At 38.9% G+C, this 20,173-nt stretch overlaps 1 protein-coding gene across 2 annotated transcripts in view; it reads left to right on the top strand.

Moving 5' to 3' along the window:
- LOC126199308 (elongation factor-like GTPase 1) overlaps positions 1–20,173 on the top strand; it is a 630,571-nt gene that overhangs the window by 71,739 nt on the left and 538,659 nt on the right. For both annotated transcript variants that reach the window (XM_049936141.1, XM_049936142.1), the window contains 2 exons: positions 1,253–1,388; positions 18,532–18,719. In XM_049936141.1, the coding sequence (XP_049792098.1) occupies positions 1,253–1,388; positions 18,532–18,719 (324 nt within the window). The remainder of the gene's footprint in view (positions 1–1,252; positions 1,389–18,531; positions 18,720–20,173) is intronic.

The raw sequence follows: 20,173 nt of genomic DNA, 5'->3' as shown, positions 1-20,173 counted from the left end.
AATGAAACAAATTGATTGCACATGTATCATTCAAAGTATTTTTCATCGCTGGCCACTACTTTCTCCCATCTTTCGGGCAGTGTATGAATCCTGCGTCGAAAAAATTGTTCATCTTTTGAAGTGATCCATGAATCAACTCAATTTGTGACTTCTTCATGAGATCGTAAGTGTTGATCAGCCGGGTCATGCGCCATTGATCTAGGTGGGGTAGGACTTCCCATTTTAACGTTTCCAAGTATGTTTTGACTTCTTTTGCAACGTGGGGTCAAGCGTTGTCGTGGTGCAAAATCACTTTATCGTACCTCACGCTGTATTGTGGCCATTTGTCTTTTAATGCTCTGCTCAAACACATTATTTGCATTCAATAATGAGCACCTGTGATTGTTTCACTTGGTTTTAACACCGCATAGTACACGACACCGAGCAGGTCCCACCAAATGCAGAGCATGATCTTGGAGCCATGAATGTTCGGTTTGTCCGTCGACGTGGAAGCATGGCCTGGATATCCCCATGATTTTTTGCATTTAGGGTTATCACAATGAACCCATTTTTCATCCCCAGTCACAATGCAATGCAGAAATCCCTTCCGTTTTTGCCTCTGAAGCAACTGTTCACAAACACACAATCGCCATTTAACGTCTCTTGGTTTCAGCTCACACGGGACCCAAGTTCCTTCTTTCTGAATCATGCCCATAGCCATGAGACATTTTGAAATGGCTTGCTGTGTCACTCCCACTAATCGTGCCAATTCTTCTTGAATTTGATGTGAGTCTGCACTCAGCACCGTCGCCAGTTCTGCATCTTTGAAAACATTCTCTCTTCCACCACTATGCTGGTCTACGCCATTAAAATCACTGTTCTTAAAGTATTGAAACCACTCACAACACATTATTTCACTAATAGCATCCTTACCATATGTACTTGAGAGCATTCGTTGAGACTCAGCCGCTTTCTTCATATGGAAACAAAACAGTAACACCTCCTGCAAATGATGAGCATTAAGCTCGTAAACTGACATTTTCAATCAAGAATAACTTTATGAAGCAGAAACAAATTGACTAATGTTTGAATGAGGTTATGTTAGCCGAGGTCCAAGCTAACTGCCTGACGTCTGCAATCTGTTTCTTTCGACTGCTACTTACTGTTGTCGCCACCTATCAGCAAACAGTGGAAGCAAAGTTGTACACCTTTTATAATTTTAAAAATAATTTATTTTCTGAATTTATTCAGCAGATTTTTCTTTTTCTTCCAGGATAAGGAACGACTGCAAAAGATTTGTGAGAGTTTGAATGTCAAATTAACGACTAGAGACTTGCGTCATACAGATGGCAAGGTACAGCTACAAGCAGTCTGCTCTCAGTGGTTACCTCTCTCTTCAGCTATTCTTGGTAATATAAATATTGAAATTCAAGCAGTTATCTGTAACATTATAATTCTTTTTCAAAGTAACAAACTTCTTGAAATTGCATTTGTGAGAAATTCCTTTATTTTTCTACCATACATGATGATGAACAGTTGCAAAAAGGTGTAATTTTGGTTTAATAATCAGCTTCATACTGTACAACAGCTTACTGCAGTTGTTGGTTTCTGTGATACATAATGTTTTATTACACAACTGACATTCTTCAAAGTTATGAGGAAAAAATAGTGGCAAGTTTTATTTATATCATCTATATGTAGCCACATTTTTGTTGTCTCATTTGTATGTAGAAAATATGGTTACATGTCTCACTGATTGCAGTGATACAACTCATTGTTATGTCCATAGTGTATTACAGTACTTTAATTACTAAGTCATTTAACACCGAATATTCATTTTTAGCCCAAGGATCTCGTCCAGTTTCCTAGCCTCATCACACTTTAGACTTCAGGTTATAGAGTTTATTTGTATTAATATGTTTCTTTCACTCTTTATTTTCTTTAAAAAAATATGATGTGTATATGTAATTAATTTCTTGTAATATGGAATTGGTGGCTAGTGCTTGTAGTGCTTACTTTCAGAAGGCAAAATGTGTAGTACTGCCATTAGATACACATAAAAGTAAAAGAGACACACTTTCTAGCTTAAAAAAGAATGGCAGACCACTCAGCCCCCGGAAGGAGGGAGAAGAGTGAACTACTTGTGGTGAAAAGGAGGTTCAACAAAGATGATGGATGAGGTGTCAGAACAGCTGATCAGAGTGGTACATTGGTAAGCATTGTGTCAGAGATAAGGAAAGAGTGAGAAGTAAGGATGTATAATTATTTGTTTATTGTGACATTTTTTTCTGTCCTGACTCTTTAATTTCACTATTCATCTCTCTTCCTCCCAATCTGTGTTTACTTCTCACTCTGTCCTTATATCTGGACTGTAGTTGGTACATTGCTTACTAATGTACCACCTCTGATCTGTTATCTCTGACACCTCCTCTTTCATCTTTGTCCAACTACTCCCTCACTACAGATAGGTGTATCTCATTCAGGAGCTTGAGTGATCTGCCCTTCCTTTATAACCTTCCCGAACCTAGTCCTCTCTCATCACTGATGGCGGAGCCATTAGTTCTGAAAGCTAGGTAGTGTGTCTCTTGTATTTGTATATGTGTCTGCTGGCAGTACTACACATTTGGCTTCCTGAAAATGAATACTTGTTTGATACAATTAGTCACTCATTGAATGATAGCATCTTGATGTTTCTGTATCATTAGTAATTGTACTGAAAATGTCCTAAATGAAGGATATATTAGAACTGATTAAACAAAAATTAACTTTTGCTTCGGAGAATAACTGTGAAACATATTTTTTGTTAAAATAAATAGAATATTTATTTACAAAATATGTTCTCTTTTATGAATTCTAACAAAGAGGGCCATCATAGCTTGATAGAAATACTTGTGTTTAGAAAAGCTGTCTACATAGTTGGACCTCATACCTCATCTAGTGTTGAGTGCTGAATGTTTGGGAACATAACCGTGGCCTTACAGGGTTGGAGATGTTCCATGATGTACCCACATACAAAAATAAATTTTGTTAACAGCCTGCAAGAAGTCTTTTCCAACAAAATGACAAAATTTACTGAAAAAGCTCCATTAAGTAATCTAAGTTTTCATTGAAGATGTAGGGCTAGGTAGGAAAGATACATCACACTATACTCTCATACAGAGACACATTGCAAGACATGCTAGCAATGTTGCTGGACAGAACATGCAAGAGACGGCTTCTGAATCATGTCATTATGTCACATGCGAAGTTACAGTTCTGTAACTATGTGAAGAGAATGTAAGCAGTTCATGTTAAAATGTGAAATGCAATGGATTGAAATATGATTAGAAGAGTTAGAAGTACCAAATAAATAGTAAACAGCAGATGTAGACCAATACAGGCCAGCAAAAAAAGAAACAGACGCATGTAAAAAATGCAAAATGAAATGAAAAAAGAGAGATGCTTTCATGAGTCAGAATAACCATTGATGTGTACACTTTCCACAAAACCTACAACCATTGTTTCAGTATAATTGTCATGTGAGTTGGAACTGTATCAAATGTTATTCTTGTGTTATGAGAAATAAGCTGAAGCTCCAGCTCAGATTTTTTTTTTTTTTTTTTTTGTAGTTATCCTAAGGGACTTCCTGCAGACTTTGAGTAGAGTCCTTTAAGAATATCACAACTGCTTATACTGCCATCTTTGAAAAGTTTAGCTAGTGCCTCTTTTTTTATAGTCTCACAAATCAGTTGACCTATACACTCATCTGTGTGTTTTACCTTTAAACATAAATCCCTGCCCATTAATTTTTGATGATGACACATCTGTACTTGTAACTTACAAGTTACTTGTTACTTACTAGGCTACTTAGAACAGTAGTTTAATCTAATTGAATTAAAAGAAATATGATGAAAAACATTGAACATGGTTTGAAACTAAACCATAAAAATTAAAACAGACTTTCAAATTACCCTTAGGTATGAATTTATGGAAGATTATTGTGTTATATCCCTGAGAATACTTCTGGGAAAAAACATTCATGTTCTTCTTGCATATACCATCCGTCAAACAAATTAAACTGTACTAACTATACTGTTTGGTGTAATCAACAGTCATGAGATAGCTATAAAATTATGAGGCAGAATAAATAGTAGCTTGTTTCCAAAACTTACTATTTTAGCTTATACAAATTTTATAACAGGGGCACAATTACATATCACATCACTAAAAATAGCAGGTTCAAGAGAAAAATTTGAATTTTAGGGAGTAGCTTTAGCACCATATTGTAGGAATTGCCGATGAATGTTCTCACTGTTGAATTGACAAGGTGATAATGCAAAGAGTAACATTTATCTCTATCTGCATCCATACTCTGGCGCATGACGGAGGGTATCATTTACCTTCTGAGTCATTTCCTTTTCTGTTCCACTTGCAAATAGAATGAAGGAAAATGGACTATCTACATGCCTCCATATGAGCCGTAATCTCTGTTATGTGGAATGAATAATTTATAACCAAAAGTCTACCAGTTCAAAAATAGTAGGTTTTAGAGACAAGCTAACTTATTGCTGGTCATAACTTACCTTTTTTGCTGCACCTACCATGGTCCCATTATATACCATTTGATCTTGTTTATCCCCTCTTGAAACTCCACTAACTTCTCTTTGATTCCTAAAGTTAGCAGTTTATTGCAGCCAAATAAAATTTGTAGTTAGTTAATTCTGAAAATATACAAACAGATGGCCTTTTAGTCTCTTAGGTAGTTGATTCCATGTTCTGTATACTATATTCACAGGAAACATTATGGCGTGGAACCCCCTAATTCTCTGACTATCCCCAGAAGTCAGCTACTTCATCAGCCAATATCATACCAGATTGAAACAACTGAACCAAATCTTTCACTGGGGCTTTACTATTTATCATTGTACCTGGACATGAGACACATGCTACACGCAATCCTTCCAAAGATGATGTGACTTACCAAATGAAAGTGCTGGCAGGTCAACAGATACACACACACAAAACAAAGATGATGTGACTTACCAAATGAAAGTCCTGGCAGGTCGACAGACACACAAACAAACACAAACATACACACAAAAATGTATGTTTGTGTTTGTTTGTGTGTCTGTCGACCTGCCAGGACTTTCATTTGGTAAGTCACATCATCTTTGTTTTTAGATATATTTTTCCTACGTGGAATGTTTCCCTCATATATATATAGAGGGAAACATTCCACGTGGGAAAAATATATCTAAAAACAAAGATGATGTGACTTACCGAACAAAAGCGCTGGCAGGTCGATAGACACACAAACCAACACAAACACACACACAAAATTCAAGCTTTCGCAACAAACTGTTGCCTCATCAGGAAAGAGGGAAGGAGAGGGAAAGACGAGAGGATGTGGGTTTTAAGGGAGAGGGTAAGGAGTCATTCCAATCCCGGGAGCGGAAAGACTTACCTTAGGGGGAAAAAAGGACGGGTATACACTCGCACACACACACATATCCATCCACACATATACAGACACAAGCAGACATCTCACAAGCAGACATATTTGAAGACAAAGAGTTTGGGCAGAGATGTCAGTCGAGGCGGAAGTACAGAGGCAAAGATGTTGGTGAATGACAGGTGAGGTATGAGCAGCGGCAACTTGAAATTAGCGGAGGCTGCGGCCTGGTGGGTAACGACAAGAGAGGATATACTGAAGGGTAATTTCCCATCTCCGGAGTTCTGACAGGTTGGTGGGAGTGGGAAGTATCCAGATAACCCGGACGGTGTAACACTGTGCCAAGATGTGCTGGCCGTGCACCAAGGCATGTTTAGCAACAGGGTGATCCTCATTACCAACAAACACTGTCTGCCTGTGTCCATTCATGCGAATGGACAGTTTGTTGCTGGTCATTCCCACACAGAAAGCTTCACAGTGTAGGCAGGTCAGTTGGTAAATCACATGGGTGCTTTCACACGTGGCTCTGCCTTTGATCGTGTACACCTTCCGGGTTACAGGACTGGAGTAGATGGTGGTGGGAGGGTGCATGGGACAGGTTTTACACCGGGGCGGTTACAAGGGTAGGAGCCAGAGGGTAGGGAAGGTGGTTTGGGGATTTCATAGGGATGAACCAAGAGGTTACAAAGGTTAGGTGGACGGCGGAAAGACACTCTTGGTGGAGTGGGGAGGATTTCATGAAGGATGGATCTCAATTCAGGGCAGGATTTGAGGAAGTCGTATACCTGCTGGAGAGCCACATTCAGAGTCTGATCCAGTCCCAGAAAGTATCCTGTCACAAGTGGGGCACTTTTGGGGTTCTTCTGTGGGAGGTTCTGGGTTTCCTCATCCCCTCAACTAGTTTCTTTGGGAAACAGTTTTCAAATTCTCTTACAAGTGTATCATGAAATAAGTTTTATTTTAACTTAGCATTGGGTTCCTGGTACACCTCATCCCAGCCTAACAGCTGAAGAATTTCCTTGAAAGTTCTAATTGTTGAGTCATTAATTGAACACACAACTTTGGAGGGTAGTTTTGATTTACTGAATGGAGCTATGTCATATACTGTAACTAGCTGAGCACCTTGATCAAAAAGGCCATTCTCAACAGGACAAGAATTTATTTTTTTGAAACTTATCTTGCTCTATAAAAGTGTTATCTATCAATGTGCTGCTGTCCTGTACTACGTGAGTAGGAAAATCAATGACAAATGTCAAATTGAAAGAACTGAGCAAGACTTCCACATCATTCTTCCTATTTCACTCTTTAAGTGAATCAACATTGAAGTCCCCACAAATAATAATTTGCTTTCCCCTATCTGACAGTTAGCACAACAAGGCATCCAAGTTCTGCAGGGATAAATTAAAGTTTCCTGAAGAGGACCTATATACTGTTACAATTATAAAAGAGCCCTCCTTCATTTTAAGTTGACAGGCACATGCTTCTATATGTTGTTGCCCCAGACAAAACTTTTTTGTATCTAAGCTTTTTACACAGTGCTAACTTTTGACATAAATGCCAACTTCTCCTCTCACCTTATTCTCTGTACTCATATGTGCAGCTAGTTTATAACCACTGATATTTACATTTTCCGTATCAGACACAATGTGATGCTCAGACAGTCATAGTATATCTATTACATTATCAGATTCAGTGTCATCTAAACAAACCAGGAGCTCATCTACTTTATTCTTCAATCCCGGAATATTTTGGTAAAAAATGGTAACATTATTTTTTACATTACTTTTGTGAGAATCTACTTTTTTCTGTAATCCACCAATATTTTGGTTAAATATGGTAACATTATTATTTACTCTACTGCTGTGAGAATCTTGTGAGTTTTGGACCTCTTTAGCACCTGCCTGCCTGAACTTCTCATTGGACTGATATTAGTCTAAAAAAGAGGTACATCCATGAGTACTAGTGTCTCCCCTTATATATTTCACTAACAATCCTGCCAGTTTACCCTTCCCTTTCCTATTGAGGTGTAGGCCATGCCTTGTGAAATCCCCCCCTATCAATAGCCTCAACAGGAACCAATCCAATGTCTTACAGAGTGGCCACACTATGCAACTGATCCAACTCCATATTTACCCTCCTGACAGAGCGGTTCAACTGGTGCTGATCATGCTGCACGAAAGGAGGCACCAGCCCAACATTGGTATGGGTCATTGCAGAGGCTAATTTCACCAGGTCACACTCAATACTGTAGCCCTGATCCCTTTCAATATTGTTTCCCACTCCACCCACTATCATCACATGATCCTGCTTTGAGAAACCCTTTCACAAGGAACGTATACCCTCTACCACCTGGCTAAGACATGCACTTGGCTTGAAAAAGTTTGTGACCTGGTACCTGTCACCTAATTTTTCCTGCAAAATCTGGCCCACACCTCTTCCATGGCTGCTACCTAGCAACAGAACTTTCATCTTACTATCTACTTTTTTTTGAAACAGTTGGTTTCCTAGTGAGATTCTGTTGCATCTTAACTACAGCTACTTCTACTGGAGCCTCTTCCTCACTTAACTGTGGTAGCAAGGCAAATCTATTGGTTATGCCAATTGGGAAACTGTCAGACACTGTTCTCTTTCTGTGGCCCCTGTTCCCAGCTACCACTTGCCACCGCTGTTTACCCTCCTCCCCCCTTAACCTTTTCAGGTCCTCCCTCGCTCTGTCCAAATCAGCCTGAAGGGCTCTAATTTTCTTCTCCTGTTCAGCTATTATCCTATCTCTTGAACAAACCCTGCAAAAGAATGGAAGAGTCTCGTTTGCTTCCCCAATTCCCACACTGCTACAATTTCCCTAATGAAACCACCTGTCACAACAGCTGCACAAAAACCCCTGAACTAACTTTCCTCACACACTTAGTATATCTATGGAAGTTTGGAAATTAGTTAAAGAGATTTACTAAGTGATAACGGTAATATATTAAATACAGAAGGAAAAGGACACTAAATATGTTTTGGAAACTAATATGTAAGTAAACTATTAGCAAATGCACTTAAATTTGTGGTATAATGCTAAATATGCACATTCAAAAATTAGGCCTAAACAGCTGAATGTAACTAAAACTAACTTTTTGCGATTACTGGAAGAATACACAAATAAAAGGAAAACCTTTAATGGCAAGCTTGAAGAGCACACTGTTATTGTTGTTGTTGTTGTTGTTGTTGTGGTCTTCAGTCCAGAGACTGGTTTGATGCAGCTCTCCATGCTACTCTATCCTGTGCAAGCTTCTTCATCTCCCAGTACCTACTGCAGCCTACATCCTTCTGAATCTGCTTAGTGTATTCATCTCTTGGTCTCTCTCTACGATTTTTACCCTCCTCGCTGCCCTCCAATACTAAATTGGTGATCCCTTGATGCCTCAGAACATGTCCTACCAACCTATCCCTTCTTCTAGTTAAGTTGTGCCACAAACTTCTCTTCTCCCCAATCCTATTCAATACCTCCTCATTAGTTATATGATCTACCCATCTAATCTTCAGCATTCTTCTGTAGCACCACATTTCGAAAGCTTCTATTCTCTTCTTGTTCAAACTATTTATTGTCCATGTTTCACTTCCATACATGGCTACACTCCATACAAATACTTTCAGAAACGACTTCCTGACACTTAAATCTATACTCGATGTTAACAAATTTCTCTTCTTCAGAAACGCTTTCCTTGCCATTGCCGGTCTACATTTTATATCCTCTCTACTTTGACCATCATCAGTTATTTTGCTCCCCAAATAGCAAAACTCCTTTACTACTTTAAGTGTCTCATTTCCTAATCTAATTCCCTCAGCATCACCCAACTTAATTCGACTACATTCCATTATCCTTGTTTTGCTTTTGTTGATGTTCATCTTATACCCTCCTTTCAAGACATTGTCCATTCCGTTCAGCTGCTCTTCCAGGTCCTTTGCTGTCTCCGACAGAATTACAATGTAATCGGCGAACATCAAAGTTTTTATTTCTTCTCCATGGATTTTAATACCTACTCCAAACTTTTCTTTTGTTTCCTTTACTGCTTGCTCAATATACAGATTGAATAGCATTGGGGAGAGGCTACAACCCTGTCTCACTCCCCTTCCAACCACTGCTTCCCTTTGATGTCCCTCGACTCTTATAACTGCCATCTGCTTTCTGTACAAATTGTAAATAGCCTTTCGCTCCCTGTATTTTACCCCTGCCACCTTCAGAATACGAAAGAGAGTATTCCAATCAACATTGTCAAAAGCTTCCTCTAAGTCTACAAATGCTAGAAACGTAGGCTTGCCTTTCCTTAATCTATTCTCTAAGATAAGTCGTAGGGTCAGCATTGCCTCACATGGTCCAACATTTCTACGGAATCCAAACTGATCTTCCCCGAGGTCGGCTTCTACCAGTTTTTTCATTCGTCTGTAAAGAATTCACGTTAGTATTTTGCAGCTGTGGCTTATTAAACTGGTAGTTCGGTAATTTTCACATCTGTCAACACCTGCTCTCTTTGGGATTGGAATTATTACATTCTTCTTGAAGTCTGAGGGAATTTCGCCTGTATCATACATCTTGCTCACCCTTCTCACCAGATGGTAGAGTTTTGTCAGGACTGGCTCTCCCAAGGCGGTCAGTAGCTCTAATGGAATGTTTTCCTGTAGGCAGTATCTATCTTACCCCTCGTGAGATAAGCCTCTTCATCCTTACATTTGTCCTCTAGCCATCCCTGCCTAGCCATCTGTCGATCTCATTTTTGAGACATTTGTATTCCTTTTTGCCTGTTTCACTTACTGCATTTTTGTATTTTCTCATTTCATCAATTAAATTCAGTATCTCTTCTGTTACCCAAGGATTTCTATCAGCCCTCGTCTTTTTACCTACTTGATCCTCTGCTGCCTTCACTATTTCATTCCTCAAAGCTACCCATTCTTCTTCTACTGTATTTCTTTCCCCCATTCCTGTCTATTGTTCCCTTATGCTCTCCCTGAAACTCTGTACAACCTCTGGTTCTTTCAGTTGATCCTGGTCCCATCTCCTTACATTCTCACCTTTTTGCAGTTTCTTGAGTTTTAATCTACAGTTCATAACCAATAGATTGTGGTCAAAGTCCACATCTGCCCCTGGAAATGTCTTACAATTTAAAACCTGGTTCCTAAATAACTGCCTTACCATTATATAATCTATCTGAAACCTTTTAGTATCTCCAGGGTTCTTCCATGTATACAACATTCTTTCATGAGTCTCAAACCAAGTGTTAGTTATGATTAAGTTGTGCTCTGTGCAAAATTCTACCAGACGACTTCCTCTTTCATTTCTCTCCCCCAATCCATATTCACCCACTATGTTTCCTTCTCTCTCTTTTCCTACTCTCAAATTCCAGTCACCCATGACTATTAAATTTTCGTCTCCCTTCACTACCTGAATAATTTCTTTTATCTCATCATACATTTCATCAATTTCTTCATCATCCGCAGAGCTATTTGGCATAGAAACTTGTACTACTGTAGTAAGCGTGGGCTTCGCGTCTATCTTGGCCACAATAATGTGTTCACTATGCTGTTTGTAGTAGCTTACCCGCACTCCTATTTTTTTATTCATTATTAAACCTACTCCTGCATTACCCCTATTTGATTTTGTATTTATAACCCTGTATTCACTTGACCGAAAGTCTTGTTCCTCCTGCCACTGAACTTCACTAATACCCACTATATCTAACTTTAACCTATCCATTTCCCTTTTTAAATTTTCTAACCTACCTGCCCGATTAAGGGATCTGACATTCCACGCTCTGATCTATAGTACGCCAGTTTTCTTTCTCCTGATAATGACGTCCTCTTGAGTAGTCCTTGCCTGGAGATCCGAATGGGGGACTATTTTACCTCCGGAATATTTTACCCAAGAGGACGCCATCATCATTTAACCATATAGTAAAGCTGCATGCCCTCGGGAAAAATTACGGCTGTAGTTTCCCCTTGCTTTCAGCCGTTCGCAGTACCAGCACAGCAAGGGCATTTTGGTTACTGTTACAAGGTCAGATCAGTCAATCATCCAGACTGTTGCCCCTGCAACTACTGAAAAGGCTGCTGCCCCTCTTCAGGAACCACATGTTTGTCTGGCCTCTCAACAGATACCCCTCCGGCTATCTGTATTGTTGAGGCACGCAAGCCTCCCCACCAACGGCAAGGTCCATGGTTCATGGGGGGAAAAGCACACTAATGAATGTATTTAATCAGTTAATTTATAGCAAATGCACTAAGATTGCAGTATAACACTAAGTATGCTCACTTGGAAAGTACAAGGTGCATTCAAGTTCTAAGGCCTCTGATTTTTTTTCTAATTAACTACTCACCCGAAATCGATGAAACTGGCGTTACTTCTTGACGTAATCGCCCTGCAGATGTACATATTTTTCACAACGCTGACGCCATGATTCCATGGCAGCGGCGAAAGCTTCTTTAGGAGTCTGTTTTGACCACTGGAAAATCGCTGAGGCAATAGCAGCACGGCTGGTGGATGTGCAGCCACGGAGAGTGTCTTTCATTGTTGGAAAAAGCCAAAAGTCACTAGGAGCCAGGTCAGGTGAGTAGGGAGCATGATGAATCACTTCAAAGTTGTTATCACAAAGAAACTGTTGCGTAACGTTAGCTCGATGTGCGGGTGCGTTGTCTTGGTGAAACAGCACACGCGCAGCCCTGTTGCAGTGCAGGAATTTGTTCTTCAAAACATTTTCGTAGGATGCACCTGTTACCGTAGTGCCCTTTGGAACGCAATGGGTAAGGATTGCGCCCTCGCTGTCCCAGAACATGAACACTATCATTTTTTCAGCACTGGCGGTTACCCGAAATTTTTTTGGTGGCGGTGACTCTGTGTGCTTCCATTGAGCTGACTGGCGCTTTGTTTCTGGATTGAAAAATGGCATCCACGTCTCATCCATTGTCACAACTGACGAAAAGAAAGTCCCATTCATGCTGTCGTTGCGCGTCAACATTGCTTGGCAACATGCCATACGGGCAGCCATGTGGTCATCCGTCAGCATTCGTGGCACCCACCTGGATGACACTTTTTGCATTTCCAGGTCGTCATGCAGGATTGTGAGCACAGAACCCATAGAAATGCCACCCCTGGAGGCGATCTGTTCAACAGTCATTCGGCGATCCCCCAAAACAATTCTCTCCACTTTCTCGATCATGTCGTCAGACCGGCTTGTGCGAGCCCGAGGTTGTTTCGGTTTGTTGTCACACGATGTTCTGCCTTCATTAAACTGTCGCACCCACAAACGCATTTTCGACACATCCATAACTCCATCACCACATGTCTCCTTCAACTGTCGATGAATTTCAATTGGTTTCACACCATGCAAATTCAGAAAACGAATGATTGCACACTGTTCAAGTAAGGTAAACGTCGCCATTTTAAGTATTTAAAACAGTTCTCATTCTCGCCGCTGGCCGTAAAATTCCATCTGCCGTACGGTGCTGCCATCTCTGGGTCGTATTGACAATGAACGCGGCCTCATTTTAAAACAATGCGCATGTTTCTATCTCTTTCCAGTCTGGAGAAAACAAGTCGGAGGCCTTAGAACTTGAAAGCAGCTTGTAAGGCAAAGCCGCGAAATGTAAACAAAATGAACTTTTCGCGATTACTAGATTAATACACAAATAAAAGAAAAACCTTTAAAGGTGAGCTTGAAACCACCCTAATGAATGTATTTAATCAGCTAAACTATAGTAAATGCACTTACAATTGCAGTATAATGCTAAAAATGCACACTCGAAAAATTAGGCCTAAGCAGCAGTAAGTAAACAAACAAACTTTACCTACTCCAGTTTGGCCACGGGGTTGTCCTTCATATCACAAGATCAAACCAGTCATATAATATACCAGATTTGCTATAATTTCTGCACAGCATTTTATTTGAGCATTACTACCAACTAGCTGTGTACCCGAATGAATGATCCTTGCCAACCTGTGGCCAGGAGCAGAACTGACCACTCAGTAGCAAAACACACAGTTTAGTACAACATCTTTAATTTCAGTGGCTACTTCTCAACTAGTGCCATGAGATTTCTTCTCCACAACATCAGCTTCTGTGGTTTATTTAGATGGGGTTTATGCTTGCAACACATTCTTTGATCCTTTAATCCTCCTGGCCTCAATCTCTGCTAGGCCTAGGCAGACTTGTTTTTAAGTGTAGTTCCATGAGTAGGACTAAAATAGTAATGTATTCACCGGTGTTAACACTAACCATGTGCACATAGCCTGTGAACTGACTTGTTTCACATCATTTCAATAAATGAATCTTTCAGATGATCTATGGAACATGTAACTAACTAGCTAGCATCACACCCACCTCCACCCTTGCTCCATGACCCTAACTTCACCTGTCCTGCACCCACATCCACTTCTCCACATTGTGCCTCTTCCTGTATCTCCCCCTTTCAGTCCACTGCTCTGTGCACAATCGTGTGTGTGTGTGTGTGTGTGTGTGTGTGTGTGTGTGTGTGTGTGTGTGTGTGTTTTGCCTTTACTACTTAAATAATTGTGTTCCATGAATGACATTCCATTACCAAAGTTGACAATCAGTTTATACTAGTAGTTAAGAGTTATGGAAGTCAGATATGAACTTCTAATATTCAAAAACTGAAACTTACTCTGTGAGCCATGGGGAAATGCATGTTGGGAATTACTACAAGAGACAGGAAAAGTAACAAATGTCCCAATGTATGGACTGGAGCAGAAGTTGTACGTACAACAGTAATGAACATGAAACAAAAGCGGACAGATCAAATATCCATGTGAGTGGATGGTAGGTGAAAGATATTATGACTGCATTACAAGGAGGGGGGGGGGGGAGAGAGGATGGGATGGCAGTCTAATGGAATGCAAGGTCAGTTGATGACATAAGAAACACAGCGAAGCAACTTGGATGCATATAGTTGGAGACATCAGTGCACTAAAAAGTTTAGAGGAGGCCTATATCCATCAGTGGATGTCAAATGACTGATGGTGATGTTGCACACATGGGTGAATTCTGCCAGTCGACAGTTTGAGAAGATATCTAATTTAATAACAACATCAAGTGTAAAACATATGTTTTTGTTTTTGTATGTCCATCATTCAGATTGGAGGTTTGGGGGACTTCGGTCATTCACTCCTGTAATAAAATGGAATACCTACAGCCGTTCTTACGATGTTGTTTATTATGTAGCTACCAGTTTCAGTGCTTTAGTACACCAGTTTCAGGATGTAACTGACATTGATGGCGTCAGCTACAGTTGTATACACGATTTGAGTTATAATAATAATAATAATAATAATAATAATATTTATTCAACATCGAATAATCAAATACAATTCCTAGAAATAATACAGTTTCAGGACATCATACAGATTATTCTTCTGAATACGTCAGTTTGTAAATTACAAACTAAAGATTTATTTGTATTAATAAATTTTACATTTTGATTGATTTTATGTCTGGTATTATACAATCACGATATTACAAATATTGTTTTTATCAACATTATATTAGTTGTAGGTTACTTAAAACTATGAGCTTGACATACTTATGAAACACTTTTCATACAGATATAATACTTGTCTAGGGAATAAAAAGGGTTTTCAATTAGTATTCTTTTTAGCTGATCTTTTAATTTGTTAGTTGGAAGGGTTGTGAGACTTTTTGGTAGGGCATTGGCTAACTTCAGCCCAGCATGAAGTGTATTTTTTTCATAAAAAGCTGTTCTGTGGCTATTTACATGGTATCTGAACTTTTGCCTTGTATCATATTGGTGCAGGTCACAGTTGAAATTTGGATTTATTGTTTTCACAAGCAATATAACTTTCAATATGTACACACCTATAATAGTAAGCACACCTAATTTTGGGAACAGATTCTGACATGATTCTCGAGGTTTGGCACCACAAATAATTCTGATAACTTTTTTCTGTAGTATTAATAATGTACTTAGGTTGGCTTGAGTTGTTGCACCCCATATTTCTACAGCATAGTTTAAGTTTGATGAAAATAGGGCATGATAAGCAGTTTTTAGTACACCCATGTCCTTACAATATTTGCTAATCATATTTATAGCAAACACATTCTTCTACAGCTTACATGCTAAAGAATCAATATGCATGTCCCATTTGAGGCTGTCCTGGATTGTAATTCCCAAGAACTTTGTCCATTTTTCCTTTTTTACAATGGCATTTCCTATGGATAATTTCATGTCAAATTCTATTTGTTTCCTTGTCTTAAATTCCATCATTGCAGTCTTTGAGGCACTTACATTTAGATGGCTTTCATTAAAATACTTGACTATTTCGTTAGTTACACTGTTGCACTGTACCTCCAGACTCTCATAGTCTTTGTGTTTACACACTATTGATGTGTCATGTGCATACAATATTTTTGTACAGTTAGGAGAACAATACTGTATATCATTAACATAAATCAAGAAAAGAAGGGGTCCCAAGACAGAACCTTGAGGCACTCCATATTTGATGTCTGTAATTTTAGATTTGTAAGACCCACTGTTTGTTTTAAGCAAGACAAATTGTTTTCTATTGCTCATATATGGTTTTATTAGCTCATAGCCAGTTCCTCTGATACCCAGGTTCCACAGCTTGTCAAGTAATATGATGATGTTGACACAATCAAAAGCTTTTTCTAGATCAAGGAACACCCCAGTTACATACTCCTTGTTCTCTATGGCCGTTATTATTTTGTCTATTAATTGTGCTGCTGCTACTGATGTTGACTTGTTTTTCATAAAGCCATTGTGATTTTCAAATATTAAATTGTGTTGACTCAGGAGTGTCATTAGTCTAGTATAAATAACTTTCTCAACTACCTTAGAAAATGCAGGTAAGATTGAGATGGGGTGGTAGTTTTCAATTTTAGATTTATCACCTTTCTTGTGAATCGGGGTTACTTGTGCTGTCTTTAGAGTATCTGGGAAACAACCTGATGCAATTACATCATTTACTGCTGTGGCCATGGCATCAGATATGTTGTCTATGCATCTTTTCAGTGAACTGATAGACAATCCATCATAGCCTGCTGATTTTGTATTTTTTAATGACATTACTATGTTTTTGATTTCCTTGTTATTGGTTGGGGCCAAGTATATGCTTTGTTTGATTGGAATGCCCCTATATCTATGCTGAAGAGTCTTAAAATGGTCATTGACAGATTTTCCAACAGAAGAAAAGTACTCATTAAAAACATTTGCAATCTGACATTGACATTTCATGATATGCCCTTTATGGTTTATAGTAAAATCACTTGTTGATCTGTCCTTACAATCCCTAAAGCTATTTATTACTTTCCAAACAGCTAAACCTGTGTTAGTAGAGTTTCTTAAAATTGTGGCTACATATTTACTTTTAGTTTCTAGCAGAAGATCTTTATAGTAATCCTGATAGTTCTTAAATTCTACCTTTGTCTATTATTATTGTTATTATTTATCGTTGCATATTGGAAAAGTCTAAGTTTCTCTCTTGCTGTTTTTACTTCATGATTTATCCAGTTATTTTTTTGTATCTTTTGCAGTCATTTACTGTAAAGGACATTTTTGGACATGAGACATTGAAGCAATAATAAAAATCTGATGAAAATTATGAAAATGAAAGTTAACACCCTCAACATCAGTTAAGGCCTGAAGATGGTGAACTGAAGCACTGAAACTGGAAGCCATATATTAAATAACATTGCAAGGGTGGCTGTATATGTTCCACTTTATTACATATGTTTTTGTGTACCCAACCATGTTGGCAACAGTATTTTAACCCACAAGTAAGATCACTGCTCGCAGCACCTGACAAATACAAGTCAAGCAGATGTCAAAATAATAAGCATTAAATAAATTGCCAATTAAGTTGGATGCTCAAAATCATTGCATCTATCAGTCTTACTGGGAAAATATCAGAAGTCACAACAAGAAGATGCCATTGTTGTACAGCTTACAGATCTTTCAGTAAAAATATTACTTGGCAAGAAATATATTCAAAAAACATACAAGGTGGATTTTTTTATTCTCCTTGAAAATGTGCAATGTTTAATATATTGGACATGCATTTTGGAGTTACCAGGTTCAAATTTCTTTCTAACGATCCAGAGTTAGAACTTCCTTAGTTTCCATAAACAGCTCAAGGCAAGAAACTTCCTGGCAGATTAAAACTGTCTGCCCGACCGAGAATCGAACTCGGGACCCGAGTTCGATTCTCGGTCGGGCACACAGTTTTAATCTGCCAGGAAGTTTCATGTCAGCGCACACTCCGCTGCAGAGTGAAAATCTCATTCTGGAAGCTCAAGGCAAGTTCGAAGATGTCTTCTTTGAGACAGACACTACCAGTCTTTTGCTCCTCACTCTTGTCTGAGTGAAACTTGTATGCTGTCTGTGATGATTTGATGAAAAGTTAAACCCTGATCCTCTTTCCTTTACTATTTATAGGCTTAAGTATATGCAAAATTGTGAAATTATAAGTTTTATTTCTGGAAACAATAATGATAATCGAGATATAGCTGCCACTTTCTATTTTAGAATTCTGGCTTTTGATTTGTTTGATTCCCTTTAATTCATAAAGTTTGTGTTATATGTAGCTCATGGCATCAACAGAGAGTACTTCACTGGCAAGACTGCTATTTAGTAATCACATGTTATGGTAATGTTGACTGTACACCTATAATGCTCATCGCAGTTGCTAACTGGGTGCAAATTGTGTGGCTAAAAGTTAAACCTTTGTGTAGTACCTATTGTTAACTAGGGGAGAGGCTTCTGAATACAGATACTTGGTACTGCATCATTTGAAATGAGAGGGAAATAATGTGTGTGTGTGTGGGGGGGGGGGGGGGGGGGTGCGTGCGTGCGTGCGTGCGCGCGTGCGTGCGTGCGTGCGTGCGTGGGTGCGTGCGCGCGCGCGCGCTCGTGTTCTCTTTTGTACATCCGTTTGTTTTTATCTATGTTTTTGCTGTAATTTCAAAATACAGTTGTGTGAAATGCTGCAGTTCTGAAAATTGCTTTCAGTGTAGATGGATGCACATTGTGTGCTTAAAACATACCAACTGAACTAGTTCTGTCCACGGTTTTTATTAAGTTTTTGTTCATGTTTACAGATATGGTCTGCACGAAGTTACCTTCACCATCTCATATTTCTCAGGAAAAAGCAGAAAAACTTATGTGTTCACACACACAGAGGTTTGACACACTTCCTGTACCAACACAAGCCCTACGATCTGCTTTTATGGACTGTAACAGCAGCAAGGAAGCCCCACTTATTGTTTTCGTGTCAAAAATGTTCCCTGTAAGTAGTCCCTTTTTTTCGTTGTCTTATTTATTTATTTGATTTTTTGTGCATTACTAGTAGTGTTCAACTGCATATTGATTTTGCTGCTGAGCTGTAAAAATAACAATAGCTCTGTTGTTGTCATTCTGTTAACAGCACTACTGTGTTTTTGTGAGTAGAGTGTGGTAAATTTTGTGCCAGTTCTGTTAGGTTTATCAATTAGTTCAAAATTGAAACTTCCTGGCAAATTAAAACTGTGTGCCAGACCGAGACTCGAACTCGGGACCTTTGCCTTTCAAAATTGTTTGCATTTATTCTCTAAAAGTGCTGTGCACAAACAGTTTTGTGAAACATGGATGTAGTATTCTTATCCCTGGATCTTATTTTTGTTAGTAACAGAAGACCAACAGTCTTTCACACAAGAATCCAATATGTCATGAATCCTTCTTTGTCTGAAACAATCATTATGTTTATAGTAATGCAGTAATATGTTTTTGTTGGTGCTATACATTTGAAACTTTAAAGAATTTGGCTTCAATGAGCCATCTGGATCCTCCTCCCCACCACCAGCTTTTCTGAACTGCACAGAAGGGAGCTATCCTTACAACACTCTCTTCTTGCAGAATTATACTGACCTCAACCAATGGTAACCTACTGCCCCACACCCTCCACCCAACAGTTTCCACCCCCTTTGTCCTATTATCTCATCCCTATTCTCGTTCTCTCACCATCTTTGTGTGCCGCCATTTGCCAACGCACCTGCCCGTCTTTTCCCTTCCCATTCCTCTCTTTTTTTGCTCTTTTTACCAAACCATCAGTTTAATAAGGTATGGTTGCAAAATACTGACATAAATTATTCACAGAAGAATGGAAAAACTGGTATGAGCCAACCTCAGAAAGGATCATTTTGGGTTCTAGAGAAATGTAGATACTCAAGAGGCAATATTGACCCTGCGATTTGTCTTAGAAGAAAGACCGAAGAAAAGCATTTGCAGATTGAGAGAAAGTTTTTGACTATCTTGATTAGAAAAACCTCTTTGGCATTCTGAATGTAGCAGGGACAAAATAAAGATAGCTGAAATTTATCTACAACTTGTACAGATCCAGGCTGCAGTTATAAGAGTTGGAGGATATGAAAGAGAAGCAGTAGTTGAGAAGGCAGTGACACACAGTTGTACCCCCTGCCAACATTGATCAGTCAGTACATTGAGCAATTAGGGGAAACCAAGGAAATATTTGGAAAAGAAATTTAAGTTCAGGCAGAAGAAATAAAAACTTTTAAGGTTTTCCAATGACAGTGTATCCTGTCTGAAATGGCAAAGGACTTGAAAGATTAGGTGAATGGAATGGATAAAGTGTTGAAAAGAGGTTGTAAGATGGCTGTCAACAAAGGCAAAACAAAGTTGATGGAATTTAGTTAAATTAAATTAGGCGATGTCGACAAAATTAGATTAGGAAATGAGACACTGAAA

Source organism: Schistocerca nitens, chromosome 8 (assembly GCF_023898315.1).
Source record: "Schistocerca nitens isolate TAMUIC-IGC-003100 chromosome 8, iqSchNite1.1, whole genome shotgun sequence".
NCBI classification, from domain to species: domain Eukaryota; kingdom Metazoa; phylum Arthropoda; class Insecta; order Orthoptera; family Acrididae; genus Schistocerca; species Schistocerca nitens.
The sequence above is the reverse complement of the archived record's forward strand: the minus strand, read 5'-3'. Positions and strand labels throughout refer to the sequence as shown.